The sequence below is a fragment of the Buceros rhinoceros genome, unplaced genomic scaffold, assembly GCF_000710305.1.
Source record: "Buceros rhinoceros silvestris isolate BGI_N320 unplaced genomic scaffold, ASM71030v1 scaffold6749, whole genome shotgun sequence".
NCBI classification, from domain to species: Eukaryota; Metazoa; Chordata; class Aves; order Bucerotiformes; family Bucerotidae; genus Buceros; species Buceros rhinoceros.
In genome coordinates, this window is record NW_010433193.1 from 60771 (window position 1) to 76848 (window position 16078).

The following is a 16078-nucleotide window of genomic DNA, read 5'->3' on the forward strand; positions in this document are numbered from 1 at the left end:
CAGGATGTTCAAACAAATTTTGCTTTTTAGCCATATAAGTGGTGCCTTTAACTTCAGCAGAAATACCTATCTGCTTTCAGTAAAGTGTCCACCCAGATACCAGCTGAATGATGCCAACAGTTGGTTAATGCTTCCGTATTCCTGACCACAACAGACAGACTGCAGTTATTCTGAATACCTGTAATGGCGGAGTCATCCAACTGCTCTGCAGTACCATTGACAATAAAAGTGTTCAGGAAACTCTCGTGAAGATTTCAGCTGCGTAAAGAGGCTATCACCTCTCTAAGTGGAAAACGGAGGAGTAGGAGACAAGTTTATAACATTTCCTTATCAACCGGCAGATTGTTTGTTTCCTATCAAGTTAGAAAATCAAAGGGTATTTGCATGGAACAAAGCACAGAGCAGACGAAACAACAGCTAATTATTCCGCTTTCCTGGAAACCATCACCCCCGTGTATTTCCTCTGGCCCAGAGAAGTGGTATCACTTAGTTCATTAGGAAGAGAGGCAGGCTTGAGAGGAGCAGCTGACAGTTCATGAAAGGTACCAGAAGAACACCCTGCATCACTGTGCGTTGTTTCATCTCCAGCTTCGAATTGCAAGGCGAAGCGATACACATTTCACCATCCATCAAACCATCAAAGCCTGTACGCAACAGCAAGGAAAAAAGAGCTTGAGGGACAGTAAGATTTCCCCCAAACACGTGCACCGTATTTGTACAGACCTCTCTGCAGGGGAGCAATTGGTAACGTCTGGATTTTGTGTAACTACCGGTAGACTTTTATCCCGGCTCCTCGCACACTAGTATTCTTCAAGTGTTGTTCTCTGACTGCACGGGCACCAGTTCCACATTTATCTGCGTTCCGTAGGAACCTGTCTTTTACTCTCACATCTTGCAGACTGAAAGGCTGGAGGTAGCTGCAATATGCAGACCTGACTCTGTGCTCCACGGGCTTTGTGAGCTCTCTGATAAACGAGGACCCCTGTGTTTATCAGCAGACTCCTAGCTTGGGGAGAAGAGATAACCCAGCGATCTGGGAAAAGTGCCTGGTCTTGCAAATAATGACGCGAAAAGGACTTGTTGTTATCCTGTCATTGGCAATCTGCTAGGGACAACTCTCAGGTGGGCGTGAGCTCACGTCCTGCAATGTGTAGTCACTTACGTTTCTGAGGAAGAAGAGGAGATAGATGTAGCTGAGAGGAGTCACTGTGGTACATACTAAATACCCCTGTTGGTAATTTTTTAGAGGGAAGCTGTAGACTTTTTACCTCTAACCAGCTTAAAGTACTGTTCTTCTGAAATACACGGGAGTGCCACCTGTGAGGCATATGCACGTTCCTCCCTTGTCCTACTGGCTTCTGCCTTAAGCTTTTATTGGGAAAAGCATTGTTGGAAAGAGAAGAACACTGGCTGAGGTATTCATATCATCTCCCTGATGCTAGGCCTGTTGCCTGCACAGGAGAAGGCTTCATGCTACAGCTCTGGTACTAAACAGCCCCTAGTGTGCAGAAATTGTTCTGGTGCGTGATCTCCTCCCTCTCCACAGTCTGGGAAATCTAAGTGTGAACTCCACCAACTCTTTTTTTCCCTTCCAGTGCTCAGACAAGTCATGCTTGAGAACTCCTTCTCTGAAAAAGAGACTGATCGATACCAACTTGGAAGGGAAGAAGGATTCCGGAATGCTAAAATACATCCGGCACCAGGTACTGACCGGGCCCAGTGCTAGTTAGGGAGCCTGATATGTAGACGTCACGTTAGACTGAGACTAGAAGGAAAATGTCTGTCTCCAAGCCCGTGTGAAGAACTGTCCCTGACTATCGATCAGGGTAGCTCTTTTCTAAATCCACAGATGTGTTTAAATACCACCTGTCGGTTTACAGCACCAGTTTTCTTCATTCTTTCTTGTTCAGTGTTCCTGAACAGGAAACAGCCTCCTCACAGCCCTGTTTCTGGCAGTCTGTGATTTTCATGGATCTATATCACTGTGCGCCACCCTGGGAGAGTTTGGCTTTCCTTTTGTCCTCTTAGCGGTGTTTTGGTGTCACGAGTGACTAGCAAAAGGCTCAAGCAACTCGCTTGCAAACACTGCGCTTTTAACATAGGCTGAAAGCAACATTCTTCTGTGGAGCCTTAGCTGAAGTGGTTGAAGCCAGAGGTCATCCGTGGGTAATCTGCAGTCCAAAACTGGGGTAAAGTCAGCGTTGTTCACTGTGGATTTTGCACAGCTCTGCTGTAAGGCATGGCTTGGTTTTCTGCAGGTGATGAGCCTCTCCCCTGCACCTTTGTCACTGCTCATCAAGGCGGCTCCTATCCTCACAGAAGAGATGTATGGGGACATCCAGCCAGCAGCGTGGGAGCTCCTGCTCAGTGTGGACGAGCACATGGCTGGAGCAGCAGGTAAGAGGACAAAACCACTGAATGTGGCTACCCTGGGGGCATAACTCACAGTAGGTCACAGGGCCTTACAAGACAGCTTTGTGGTGGAGGAGTCGGAACGCTACCAAGCGTTTCCTGGAGGCTGTTTGGTTTTTGTAGACCTTCATGTGGTTGTTTGCTCTTTGTGGTTAGCTGGGTTTCTAGGCAGAGGAAATGCAGTGATTTCATCTGTCCAGACTCCACTGAAGAATTTTATATGTTGCATCGTGGAAATTATCAGTACGAGTTGAGGACTGATACAAAAACTGAGGAAGGGGCTGAGAGTGGAACTGTCATAGCTCCTCTGCTGTGCTGAAAGGAAAATTCTCACGCTGCATGGAGCATTGACCACTAAGTAGCCTTATTAGCTAGATTTTCTATTTCCACTTGGTATTAAACTGTGCAGATGATGTTTGCTGATGGCACATAGTCGAGAGGCATCTTTAAGACAGAAGATTAGAACATCATATACCTGTGAGAGTATTACCTTGAAAAAGGAATCCCAGTCATGGGATGAAATTTATTACTCTAAAATATAAGATTATGTCCTTGCAAACTAGTAAGAAGAATTTTTCTGTTATGAGCTTGGATCTTCTCCCATGGAACTGATGCAAGTTCAGAGTATACTGCTTGGCCAGAAGATAACTAACTTAACGAGCAGAATTCACCTGTGTAAACAATAAACACAGTCAGGATGTGTCAGAAGAGGTATTTCACTAGAGGTTCAAAGTATTAATGGTCTTGTAAAGCACACTGTACAATTACCTAGAACACAGCATTTCCATGCACAAATCTGATCACTGAAGAACGAGACATTTACGTGGGACAAATACAAGGAATGACTGCTAGGACAGGAGGAAGGATGAGGAGCCTGTATATTTATTTAATGGATTCGGAGAAGACTGAGAGGGGATACTCTTACTCTCCATAAATACAGCAGACAAGGCAAGCAGGAGGAACTACCTAAAGCATAATAGCATAAAGAGCAGTATGAATTTTTTGTAGAACCAGAGAGTGCTTCGGGTTGGAAGGGCCTTTCAAAGATCGTTTAGTCCGACGCCTCTGCAGTGAGCAGGGACATCTTCAACTAGATCAGGTTGCTCAGAGCCCCATCCAGCTTGACCGTGAATGTTTCTGGGAACGGGGCTTCTACCACCCCTCTGGGCCACCTGTGCCAGTGTTTCACCACCCTCACTGGAAAAAATGTCTTCCTTGGATCTAGTCTGGATCTCCCTCTTTTGGTTTCAAACCATCACCCCTTGTCCCATCACAACAGACCCCCCTAAAATGTCTGTCCCCTTCTTTCTTACAGGCCCCCTTTAAGTACTGGAAGGCTGCTACAAGGTGTCCCTGGAGCCTCCTCTTCTCCAGGCTGAACAGCCCCAGCTCTCTCAGCCTGTCCTCATAGCAGCTGCTAGCTGGCTGCGTTTCTTCAGCCCCTGGGTCTTCTCCGTGCTCTCCCCTTCCCCTTTGCCTTCCCTAGGCCAAATGTGCAGACAGAAAGAGAAAGGAGCAAAATAAGGAAGAGAAACAAGCTGCCAGAAACTGCACTTCTTTTTCCCCTTCAAGTCCCTTTCTCGGAGAATAATTTTTATACTCTTTCTCTCTTTCAAACAGAGAAGCAGCTTGGATGACAGGGAAGGGAACAAAGCTTTGCTGCTCCTTCTGAGGAGTGCTAGCTGGCAGCTCCTCCAAAGCAGCCTCTGAGATACATCTTCCTCTTTCTCCCCTTCCAGAAGGGAGGATTAAAATCCATCTGAGGGGCTGTAGTAGCTAAAAAAAGTAGCGAGTTATTTCAGCCCAAGCATAAATTAGATTCATCAGGGTTAAAATTTGAAAACTCATCATGTTGCTGTCCACAAGCCGAGCCAGAACTCCTGTGTTGGTGTACGACAGCACCATCTACTGACTTCTTCCAAGGCTCTCCTTCTTCTCTTGGTTCCTGCTGTACGAACTCACATTTTTAAATCGGTCCTGCTAAGACTTGACATAGTGACGTTGCAAAGACCAAAGAGTAGAGTAGAAGGTTCTCTGAGCTGGTGGAACAGGAAGGTCCCTGCAGATTTGGAGGAGGACGTTGGAGCAGAAACGGGAGCCTTCGCAGCACGAGGCAGGAGCTGGGTGTTCCAAGAGCAGCCTCGTTGTCTGGCAGTGTTCAGACTGCCTCCCATCAGCACAGCTCTCATGCCTGGCACCTTCTGAATAAGTGTTGAGGCAAACACAAAGGCAAGTGCCCGCATTCTACTGTGAAAGAACAACCACCACATCTAGAGAAATTGTCTGCAGTGGTCTGTGCTGAGCTATTGGTCAAAGGAGCCATGGACTCTGTGACACCCACTGAACTCCCACAGCAGCACCGTTCCCTCTGCTTTTGCGTCCTGCTCAGTGCCTCTCAGACCCCCATCTGAATTAACTGGCCTCCATCAGCCAGGAGTTTTGACTGTTTTGTACTCAAATATGCTCCATTAAAACAACTGTGGGCCAACTTCCCTTCTCCTGTGCTGTTTTCCACTGTGATCCGGTCCTTTGCAACTCTGTTTTCCCTTGGAGGTGCCCATTTAACTAGGAATCTTTATTTTTGGTTTTATCCGTGACAATAGACAGGTGAGACCTCTGCTGGGGCACTGCCTGCTGCTTGAGGGGAAGGCAGAGCTCCTGTTACGCCAGCCTTCATTAATCATCACAGAACTCACTCGAAAGTGGAATCTTTGAAAGCCAAACTCAATTAGTCCTGCTGCTTCAAGAGATGGCTCTTATTTTAAGCAGTCATGACCGAGATTTTTAGTGAGAGGAGCAAAGCTGTGTTTTATTTTAAAAGGAGGTTTTCCAGAAGCTTCTACAAGCTTCACACATTAACGCTGTATGGCTCAGAGGTGGAATCGCACATACCTGGTTTCAGGAAGCAGTGCAATTCTCACTGGGTCTGGTAGACTGCTGATCTCATTTCTTGAGCTAAGATTGCATTTCTTTTGGTGGGGGGTTGTACAGATGCAGTTTTTATCTGCCGAATAAACACGTTAAGGAAGACGGATGATCAGATGTTCTGTCTCTGCAGCTGCCATGTTCCTGCTGTGCGCTGTGAAAGTGCCAGAGGCCGTTTCTGACATGCTGATGTCCGAATTTCATCACCCAGAGACAGTGCAAAGACTGAATGCCATTCTCAAATTTCACACGCTCTGGAGGTTTAGGTATCAAGTCTGGCCAAGGATGGAAGAGGGAGCGCAGCAGATCTTTAAGGTAGATTAAGACGCATGAAACACAATGTTGTCATTTACAGCTTGCCCTGTGGGATAGATGTGTAATGACATGCTGCTGCAAAATTGTCTGAAGATCTGTTTAGAGAAAAAAAATGGTTGTGTACATCACGCTAGCGTGGGGATCCTGGTGTGTAGAAATCCTGTTTAAAAAGAGGAGAGTATAAAGGGGACACAGGTCAGGAAAAATGTCGGAGAAAGAAATAAATCTGTTGTACGTGGTATGACAGTGTAGTGAGATACAAAGCTGGAAAAGATTTGCAGAGGTAATTGATGTCTTGGGTACTTGTGCTCATGTTTAAATAGCAGTACTGACATTAATAATAGTCTGCTGTAACAAAATGTCTTGCGTGGTTTTGCTTAGATCCCTCCTCCAAGTATAAACTTTACTCTGCCTTCTCCTGTCCTGGGGATGCCATCTGTGCCAATGTTTGACCCCCCCTGGGTCCCTCAGTGCAGCGGGAGTGTGCAAGATCCTATCAACGAAGATCAGTCGGTAAGGAGACATGGCAGGAGTAAGCCCTGTTTCTCCTCTCTGGTGGCGTGGGGAAAGATAAGCCAGAAGATGTGCACTAAGCTCTTGAATTCTCTTGTCTTCCTCAGCTGGGAAAAGTCTATTGCAGAGTCCATGTAGGGCATAAAGGATTTTCTACACGGGCATAAGGCTCTTCTGTTTGTTCGCTGAGGTACTGTACTGCACAGAGTATCCCTGTGTGGGACAGTAACCCGGATCGTAGCAGCACACAGCTTTCTCTCTCCAAGAGGAGATTACTTCACTTAAACTGCCTGACAGGCCATTTTCTGCAGCAGTTGGTGTGATGTCTCGTGGGAGAAGTCTGCACCAAGACTTCCTGTAGACAGCTCTGAGAGGACTCTCCTGGTGGATCGCTGTTCAGCTAGCACTAGTCTGATCGGTGTTTAGAAGCTGAGTTGCTGAATGTCTCTGAGGTCTCTGGCAGAAAAGGCAGAATCTGTGCAGCTGAACTAACAGCTTCAGGCTGTGTTTCTTCTCTTTTCTTCCTGACAGAAGTCATTTTCAGCCAGAGCTGTGTCGCGTTCCCATCAGCGAGCGGAGCACATCCTGAAGAACCTGCAGCAGGAGGAAGAGAAGAAACGCCTGGGCCGGGAAGCCAGCCTTATCACTGCCATCCCCATCACTCAGGAGGCCTGCTACGAGCCAAGCTGCACACCCAGCTCCGAGCAGGAAGAAGAAGGTGTGCTCCAGGGCCGGGAACTGCATTCCGGGAACCTGAGAGCTCCTGTCACCAACACCGAGCACCGCTTAGGGGTGTGATGTCCAGGAACATGGATCATTAGTGTTAGGATAGTCTCAGCCACATCCATTTGTTTAAGAGTCAAAGGAATTGAGAAAAAGTGTCATTAAAAATTAGTGCAAGAGAAACACGAAAGCTTAGACGTACTGAGTGCTCACTGTTTAACCTGAAGCCCCTTACCCTCTTCCCCAAGTTCAGTGGAATTTGAACAGCTCAAAGCTCCCAGCATCTTGCAGGACTTAACAGGAATATGCTGTGCTAGGGATGAAATCTCGTCCTTTTAACTTTAACCCTTTAATAATTCAAGGGTGGGAGGAATCACCCTTTGGCAGTGTCTGTCTTAAGACACATAGCTTAGGATAGGCTGAATTGCCCCTGGAGTTTTCTACCTTTATGGTGACTAGTGGAGGACCAGCTCAGCCTCAGTACCAAACTTTCAGACAGCCAAAGTTCCATGAGACATGTCCTGAGAAGCTGTTTTGGGGTGAGGATTTTCATTGGTCCAGGCTGACAGAAGACAAAGGTTTTGTTAAAGGCGTTCCGAGGTATGTGCCATTAGGTGAGTACAGTGATGTCCAGACCTCAACGTACACTGGGAAATCTGTGAGCAGAAACCCCAAGTCTCAGGAAAGACTAAGCGGCAGCAGCAGTGACGGTTGACAGGGTGGAGATGAAAAGCTGTGCAGAGCTGACTCATTTACAGCGTGACTCACCAAAGCACTGAATGCTCTTGTGGAACAGTGCTCTGCCGGTTCCCACAGCACCAGCAAATTACCCATCCAACCGATATTTATAGCTTTCAAATTGTGCCTTTTGAGTGTTACCTGACTTCAGTTTTCAATGTTCCGATTTAGTTGTAAGTGCTGCCCTTCAGAAAGTTCCCGAAAGTCTGTCAGCTGGATCTGGATTGACATTTCCTGTTCTCTTTGTCAGTAGAAGAAGTTGCCAACCTGGCCTCCCGCCGTCTCTCTGTGAGTCCTTCCTGCACGTCCAGTACGTCTCATAGGAACTATTCTTTTCGCCGTGGCTCTGTGTGGTCAGTGCGGTCAGCAGTCAGTGCAGAAGGTGAGCTGACTTCACTTAGGAGTCTCCTCTCCTGGGATTTCATTCACTGGAAGCCCTTCCTGTTGAGCCATAAAGCTGGTGGCATTTCCTTTTCTGAAATATTCCCAAACTTGAGCCACTTGGTAATAAATTACTGCCCTGCGTTATTTTATTCACTCCTGCTATCCTGATGTCTTACCTCATGTTTCCTTTAGACACTAGTGCTATAGAAAGCACTCTAGCTGAAAAACGGTAATGAAATGGGATTTCATCAAAAAGATAATGGGTTTCCTACATGAAAAGAATTGGAAATTGAAATTGAAAAAATATGTAATGTGAATTTTTGATCAAGAAGTTGGCTGGAGGTTTGGTTTCTTCCTGAAGATAGCAGTAAACCTGCTGTGCTCGCACAGTGATCAGACAGCCTAACACGGATGTTTGTCTAGCCCACCTGGATAACACCACAGCTTATTCACTGACACTCCCCTTCTACTCTTCTTACTGTTGCAGATGAAGAACACACTACAGAGCATACTCCAAACCATCACGTGCCACAACAACCTCAAGCTGTGTTTCCAGCATGCATCTGTGCAGCCGTGCTCCCCATTGTCCATTTGATGGAAGATGGAGAAGTCCGGGAGGATGGAGTAGCTGGTACTGACCTAGATTAAGCTTCAAGGGATTCTTGCTCAAGGGTGGCAGAACCTGCCAGCACTTTGAACAATCGCTTACATTTGTTAGGTGCCGTAACTAAAGTGGAAAAGAAGTGTAACATAACCTTGTTTTTACTCACAGTTCATGTTTCCTAGAAGTATTACGTGCTATATAGTGTTATGAGTATATATGTTTATTAAAAAGTTAATGAATAATCTATTAAATCCTCACAAGCTGTTTGAAAGTAGATTTGCAACAGAAATGTGACTTTGTAAGGTTTTTTTCCTTTTTTTTCCATGGTTTGTGTTTGGGTTTGAGGATTTTTTTGCTCTTTTGGGGGCCTGAAAAAGTCCCCGATTCAAGAAAGATACTGAGAAGCTGAAAAGGGGTCTAGTGGAGGGATACCAGGATGGTAAGAGGCCTAAAACGGTGTTCTGCGAGGAGCGATTCCAGAAGCTGGGCTTTTTTTTCGGTGTGATGAAAAGGAAAGTTAGAGTAGAGGAACTCTAACTAAGAGGTTAAAACTCGGGAAGTTGAGGTTAGAAATTTGGAAGGAACTTCATAACCAGGAGCATAGTTTCCGTTGTGGTTATCAAGCCTTGGCTAGTCAGAGCTGTAGCTGACATCATCTGGTGTAGGTGACAGTCCTGCTCCCAGGGGAACCTGGTCTTGAGACCTCCAGAGGTCTGTCCGCGCCAGCATTTTTTTGATCCTATGACCAACGGAAAGCCCCCTGTACACAGCCTGAACATTCTGGTCATGATCTCTGATGTATTTGTAAAGTAATAAAGCATTTTTCTGTATTTGTTTCTCTAAAATGTTTATAGATGGGGGGCTGTTGCCCTTCCCTCCTTCCTCATCATTCATCATGTCAGCTGATTTCTGTTCAGTTTTGTCTGTAGTTTTGGGTGGATATAGTCAGCCACCTCAATAATGTATGTGTCATTTTGTCATCAGGAGTGGAGTACTGAAAACAAAATGATGAATAATTCTCTGGTGTTGTTAATCTTCATGGGACTGCGGTTAATTACACTTGGGGAGTTGATCATCAACACCATTCCCTGTTGACTAGCTAGTGCTGTTCACCGATACCAGATAAAAACACTCAATGAATCACCGTGAAACCCAACTTTTACGCATGAGCAAATAAGTGTGTGAATTTATGGGTTTGAAGTACCATATTTGTCCAGCTGGAGTTATGAATCCAAATAGCTAATTCTTTATTATTACTGTGGCTACAGGGGTGACGCGCTTCCTGTCATATCACAGCAGTTAGCAAGGTTCAAATATTAGACCTGTCTTTCTTGTTTGAGATGGCTGCACTGGTGAGCAGGAATCCTAGTGCATCAAAGAGGCTCCTGTGTGTTTCAGGACAAAAAACGACAGTGGTGGTAGAAGTTTAGGGCCATTTGTGTGTCGAAGAGTAGCTCTTCAAAGCTTTTCCAAGGGGGGCTGTTCTGACCCTGTTTTCTTTCTCTTCTGCAGTAAGCACTGTTGCTCAGCAGGTCCTGTGGAACTGCTTGATCGAGGACCCCTCTACGGTTCTGCGCCATTTTCTGGAGAAGCTCACAATCAGCAACCGACAGGTAAGCTCTGCCTCTCCCGAGCGGGTATCGCGTAGAGCAGGGGAGCACGCTGCAAGCAGAATCACTCTGTGGGCATCACTGGAGAAGAACATTTGCTGTTACAATGTAGCTCAAAGTCTTTTGTAAAATCAGTTGGCTTCAATCTTTGTCCACTAATGTAAATAGTACAAAACTGATTTATCACCACTAAGAATCTGACTTGCTCTAAGCCAAGCTTTGAACAGCTGTTTAGTGAAGCACAACCCTTTCTATCGAACATAAGCAATATTGCCTCCACCATGCCACTTCTTCATCTTTCTCTGAAAGATGGGGATTCCTTTGTCTCTCTCTGGCTTGTTAGACTGCTTTCTAGTGCCCTGGCTAAGCTCTATGGAGGAAAGCCACACCGGTTCTGGCTGGGTGAAATCAGTGAGACTCTCCATACCGCTTTCTCAGCTGCACACTTGGTGGACAATATCAGTGATATCACTGTCCTCACCTTCCAAGCCACCACCTAAGAACTGACTTAAAATGAATATTAAACCTTGAGAAAGATCCGTTTCTTGTGTAATCAGGTCTTGGTGGCCTCATCATTCCTGATGCTTCTCAGCCATAGTGCCCAAAGCTTCTGTTTAAGTTCAGAGGGTCACTTCTGTTTGTTAAGTATCTTTGAGAAGGAAGCTCCACACTGTCCAGCCTGAGAGGCCTCTGAGCTATCCTAGTCTGCTGTTTTACTGTCTCCTCGTAGGCTACAGCCATGAGTACAGAACACAGAGGACAGCTCTGCTACCTTGGAAGCTTTCGGCAGACCTGTCATTGGTGTGGGTTGTCCTGTGCATGTTCACGCCCATAACACTAGCTCATGTCTGCTGTGGGTGAAGAGGATGAGTGCCATGGAACAAATTCATGATACAGTCTGTCTGCCCTTTGCTGACAGTGAGATCCCTTCCCCTCTACACCCCCTTCCCACCATAAGAAATACATTAGACTACATTTGAAGCAGGCAGCCTCCAAAGGAAGAAAAGTTAGACTGTGCTCACACCCCCTACCCAGCAGCCACAGCTGTTAGGTTGAGCTGAACTAAATTTCACAGGTCATCTAGGTAGGCATTTGTTGTGATAAGCAACACTGGGATTATCACAGGGAACAAGGGATATGCAAAAATGGGAAGAGACAAAGCCTGAGAGGATAAAAGGGAGAAACCCATTCACGTTTTGTGGTGGAAAAAACCCCAACGTTTGCTCTTCTTGCAGGATGAGTTGATGTATATGTTAAGGAAGCTTTTGTTGAACATTGGAGACTTCCCTGCTCAGACATCTCACATCCTCTTCAACTACTTGGTGAGTAGCTTGTGGGTCTGCTGTGCAGTCTTGAATCTCACCTCTGCCTGCATGTCCTAAAATCTGCAAGGAAATAAATGCTCTTCGCTTTTCCTGTATAGCTCATATCTGCTTCTGGCTGTGGGTGCAAGTCACCAGGCTCACACCAGCCTTTCAGCCCTTCTAGGGAGAGGGAAAGGAACCTTTTATTAAACCCCTAAGCAACCCGTCCTGGATTTCTGAATTGAACCACAGGCAATGAGTTGTAGACCAATGTCCAATTGCAGAAGGGTCCCAGTGCCAGAAACCTTCGATTATTTTACTTAATTTTGATTCAGAAAGTGCTTTGCTTTTCCACAGACCTATTGGAGCAAATCTAGCAGCTCCTTTCAAGATGGTAGAAAGTGCGTTTGTTCTAGTTAGCACAAGATGTGTGCTACTCCAGGAGGCCTCTGTGAGCTGTCTGTGTGTGAGCACACCGGAGCAGAAGGCACTGGAAGTCTCTTACTGCAGAGGCTCTTCCTTTTCTTCATCTACAGTGGCTGTTAAGGCTGGGCTGCAACAGCACTTTTGGTCCACAACCCTCATTATCTCTAGAAAAAGGAAGGTTGTACAGGCAGATTGTTCTGTAGTACATATAAACTTGCGGAATGTAAGTTTAATGAGTTTATCCCTCTGAGTGAAGAACGGTAGAAGGCCAATATTCATCGCTACACAATGCTCTGAAGAGTTAGAGTGTGCGTAACCTGATATTCCTCTTACTACCTGTAGGTGGGATTGATCATGTATTTTGTACGCACTCCATGCGAGTGGGGCATGGATGCCATTTCTGCCACCCTCACCTTCCTTTGGGAAGTGGTGGGTTATGTAGAAGGACTCTTCTTCAAGGATCTCAAACAGACCATGAAGAAGGAACAATGTGAAGTGAAGCTGCTCGTGACTGCCTCTATGCCAGGTATGAGAAATGAGTCTTTAAATGTCCTTCACTTCCAGGTTCACGGCCCGCTCTGTCAAAAGGGAGGTCTGTCAGAACTGCATCAGCAAAAGACCTGTGACAAATGGCTGCATATTCTAAGTCCGTTTTCCTTGAGTTGAGGATTCAGTCAGTAAATTCCACCTCTAATTCCCTGAGATGCAAAAAGCCACTAAGAGAAGCAAACAGAAAGTGGAATAGAACTGTCTTTTCAACCCTGAGCTTTGTGCCAGTTGGGCTGTGAAGGGCTGGCAGGGTGATCATTCCAAGACTGTACTATTCAGATTCATTTTGTTTTGATGCAGCCTCCCACTTAAGTCTTGAGAGAGCCCCCGAAGAGCATGCTGGCAGCCTAGGATGTCCCGAGGCAGGCAAGAGCTGTCTTGCTGAAAAATAGGTTTGACGTTTTAGGTTTGTTCCTTCCTCAGAATACCAGTTGCTGCTAAAGCCAGCTCATCCTTCAGGAACAGATCGATTTCTCATTAGCTGTGGAAGTGTGAGAATGTGCTACCACTACCTGATGGATTCCAGACAGGACTGGCATTTTCCATCTGCCCAGGAATTAATTTTAACTAACACTGTTGCTCCATGGGCAGTCTTGTGAAATTGAGTTAATTAAAGAGGCCACGGAGAATGCAACTGTTTTTCTTCTTTTAGGCACAAAAACCCTTGTTGTGCATGGGCAGAATGAGTGTGACATCCCAACTCAGTTACCAGTCCACGAGGACACACAGTTTGAGGCTCTTCTGAAGGTAGGAGAGAGTTGTTGATCTGGACACACTGCTTAGTAGTACATTAACCTGCCGTACCTGTATGCCAGCAGTATGTTCTGCCTGACTGAGGTGTGCGGGGTTGTGCCGGGTTTTTACATTATTAGCTGGATATTCTTCTTTTGGATGTTGTGGTCTTTGTACAAGACAGCTAATAAGTAACAGAATGTTTTTCTTTCTTCCTTCTCAGGAGTGTTTGGAGTTTTTTAACATACCTGAAACACAATCTTCTCATTACTTTTTAATGGATAAGCGATGGAATCTTATTCATTACAACAAGGTAAGGTAAAGGACAGGTCCAGGTGACTTTGTTCTTTCCACCGTGTCCCTTTTTATACATCACGGTTATCCAAAGGAGAACAAGTAGCCTGTAAATAGACCGAATCCTGACCTGCGGGCACCGCATCTTGGGTGCTTAGTTGCGTGTGGTGAAAGATTGGAGTTTGACAGAAGAAGGAGGAGGCAGAAGCGGAGTCCCGTGCTCTTAAGTCATCAGTGTCTAGCTTTCCTAGAAACAAGCAGATGCCTCTTCTGTTTATCTCTTCCCTGATGCCTGACACTGTCTGAAAGCCCCTACCCAAAAGCCTCAGAAAGGGCTAAAGGGCCTTTTTTTCTGTTCTGTTGAGGGATGCTGTTAGGATTACATTTGTTTAAAGTGTACTTCTTTCCTTTACTGGCAGACCTATGTACGTGACATTTATCCTTTCCGGAGGTCAGTTTCTCCCCAGCTCAACCTGGTGCAGATGCATCCAGAAAAGGGTCAAGAGCTCATTCAAAAGCAGGTATCTTACTGTCACCAAACACCTCTGCCTAGAAACAAACTCTGTAAATAAACCTTTCTTTTCCATTTACAGGCCATCACTCAGGCTGCATGCAGACAGGGAGCTTTGCTGGAGGTGTAGCAGTAGGCGCAAAATCTGCCCTGGTGCCATTGGACAGGTGTATAGTGTTTTCGGAAGAGTCTAAGAATGCAATGTGAATTCCCTTCTGCTCTCTCCAGCCAGCTTCTTTCAGGCAGACCATTTTGCATTCTCTTACACACGGCCAGAAAAGCTTCAGTTGCCTCAGCTTCGGGAGTCACTTGTTCCTTTCTTTAACACGACCTCTGGCTGTGAGGCAGAAATTACCTGTTCTACCCTCCTTTCTGTCCTCTCACCATAGAGAATGTGACCTGCCTCTCTTCCTTGCCCTGCTGTCGGAGGTTAGTCCTGTACCACAGCTGCTGCCAGAGGCGCAGCAGTAGCAGCTGGTTTGTCAGGGGAATATCTGCCCTCAGAAGAGGCCTGTCCTTCCTACCTTCCAGCCTCATGACCTGAGATCTGTCCAATGCTGCTAATGTTCTGCAGCTCCCAGGAGCTCTCCCTGAGGAACTAAACCCTAACCAAAGTGGCAGGGCAGTGCCTTTAATGTGCTGCAAACCCCTACAAGTCTCATTTCTTTAGGCAGTAAGACCCGTAGAAGCCGCATGCTCTGTTTTCCACAAAAGCCAAGTCGTCCCAGTAGCACTCACCTAAGTGTTGAGGGAAAAGCTGCTCTAGCTGTATCTGCAAAGGATGATAATAAGCAGGAAATAAAGAAGGGGGGCAGGGGCAGAATGTGGTTAAACAGTGTGAGTTTGGTATTAACAGTTGTGTTATTGTAGCCGAAAAACAGCTACTGCAGTTGTGTCCCTCACGATGTGAGCGCAGGGCAGGCAAATATCATCAGGAATGGTTATAAAAAAACCGCTATGGAGCCGTTACAGAGGTATTAGCTGCTAAAATAGTGGAGAATATAGTTAATGCTGTCTCATATGTGTGCGGTGCAGAACAGGGAAATATTTCATGTGCTGCAGCTGTCAGCAGAAGGTCTATAAAAATCTGAAATTATTTGGGATCATTTTGGTTGCCTTTCTGACAAAAATTACTCCCGCTCTGATTCTAGATGTGTCCCACATATCAAATGAATGAGTTACAATATGCTCTACATGATCCCGAAAGGCTAAAATGGCCTCGCCATGTTTGTCAGGCCGTTATTTTGCATTCCACATTTGTCTGTTTAGAGTACTTAGGGGCCAAAGTATTTCTAAGGTAAAACTCTTAGTCATGCAAGTCTCTCTGTAGTCATGCAAGAAGTTGCTGGGCAACATCCAGCTTTAGCAAAGAAAACAGCGCTGTAGAGTCTACCCACAGAGCATCAGTCCATGGAAAAGTACTTTCTTCACTGCTGATTGATCGAGCACCCATTCTAAGCTGAGTGCACTTCAGAGCAAGGTCACAGCAGCTGCAGGGCGTGGGAAGCTGAGCTTTGTCACATGGTAAGCCACGTGCTTCAAGTTTTGGCTTCATCCCAGGAGCTAAGAGCTGTCTTGAAACTGCTTCCAAAGACAGTTACTTCGACTACTGAGCATCGCTCCGCCTTATGGTTACTTTTAGCATGAACATAAAATAGTTAGCCTGAGTAGTCCTGCCCGTCAGCAGTTCAAAGGAGGCTGGTAGTACAGAACTCGCTTTCCCGGTTGGTGTAAGCCAGAAGCGATAATGTGAAGTCAGCAGGGCTTTACTCATTTGCAGTAACTCCAAATCTGATCTGCTTTGTTTTATTGCCTACTTTTCTTTTGCAACTGTAAATACACTTTCTATGGCCAGATGTGAGCCAGCCTCAACCCAGAAGGTAGATAACAATTCCAACCCCGTGTTGACTATAGTCTAAGCCCTTGCGGAGAGCAACTGCAGCTTTATGGCTTTCATTTTGGGGTTGGTTTGCCTCTGACCTCCGCAGGGCTCAGTTGCAACATGACAACCACGTGGGGTCCTCCATAAGACTGAATT

At 46.0% G+C, this 16078-nt stretch overlaps 1 protein-coding gene across 1 annotated transcript in view; it reads left to right on the top strand.

Annotated features, from left to right (window-relative positions):
• The window catches only part of UNC80 (unc-80 homolog (C. elegans)), a gene marked incomplete at its 3' end in the record, with an annotated part of 85206 nt that overhangs the window by 60110 nt on the left and 9018 nt on the right, over positions 1-16078 (top strand). Inside the window, exons 29-41 of the mRNA XM_010144021.1 lie at positions 1596-1703; positions 2259-2397; positions 5471-5652; positions 6034-6165; positions 6697-6883; positions 7880-8008; positions 8498-8641; positions 10127-10227; positions 11460-11546; positions 12297-12480; positions 13156-13250; positions 13459-13548; positions 13949-14050. Coding sequence (XP_010142323.1) covers positions 1596-1703; positions 2259-2397; positions 5471-5652; positions 6034-6165; positions 6697-6883; positions 7880-8008; positions 8498-8641; positions 10127-10227; positions 11460-11546; positions 12297-12480; positions 13156-13250; positions 13459-13548; positions 13949-14050 — 1680 coding nt within the window. The remainder of the gene's footprint in view (positions 1-1595; positions 1704-2258; positions 2398-5470; positions 5653-6033; positions 6166-6696; positions 6884-7879; positions 8009-8497; positions 8642-10126; positions 10228-11459; positions 11547-12296; positions 12481-13155; positions 13251-13458; positions 13549-13948; positions 14051-16078) is intronic.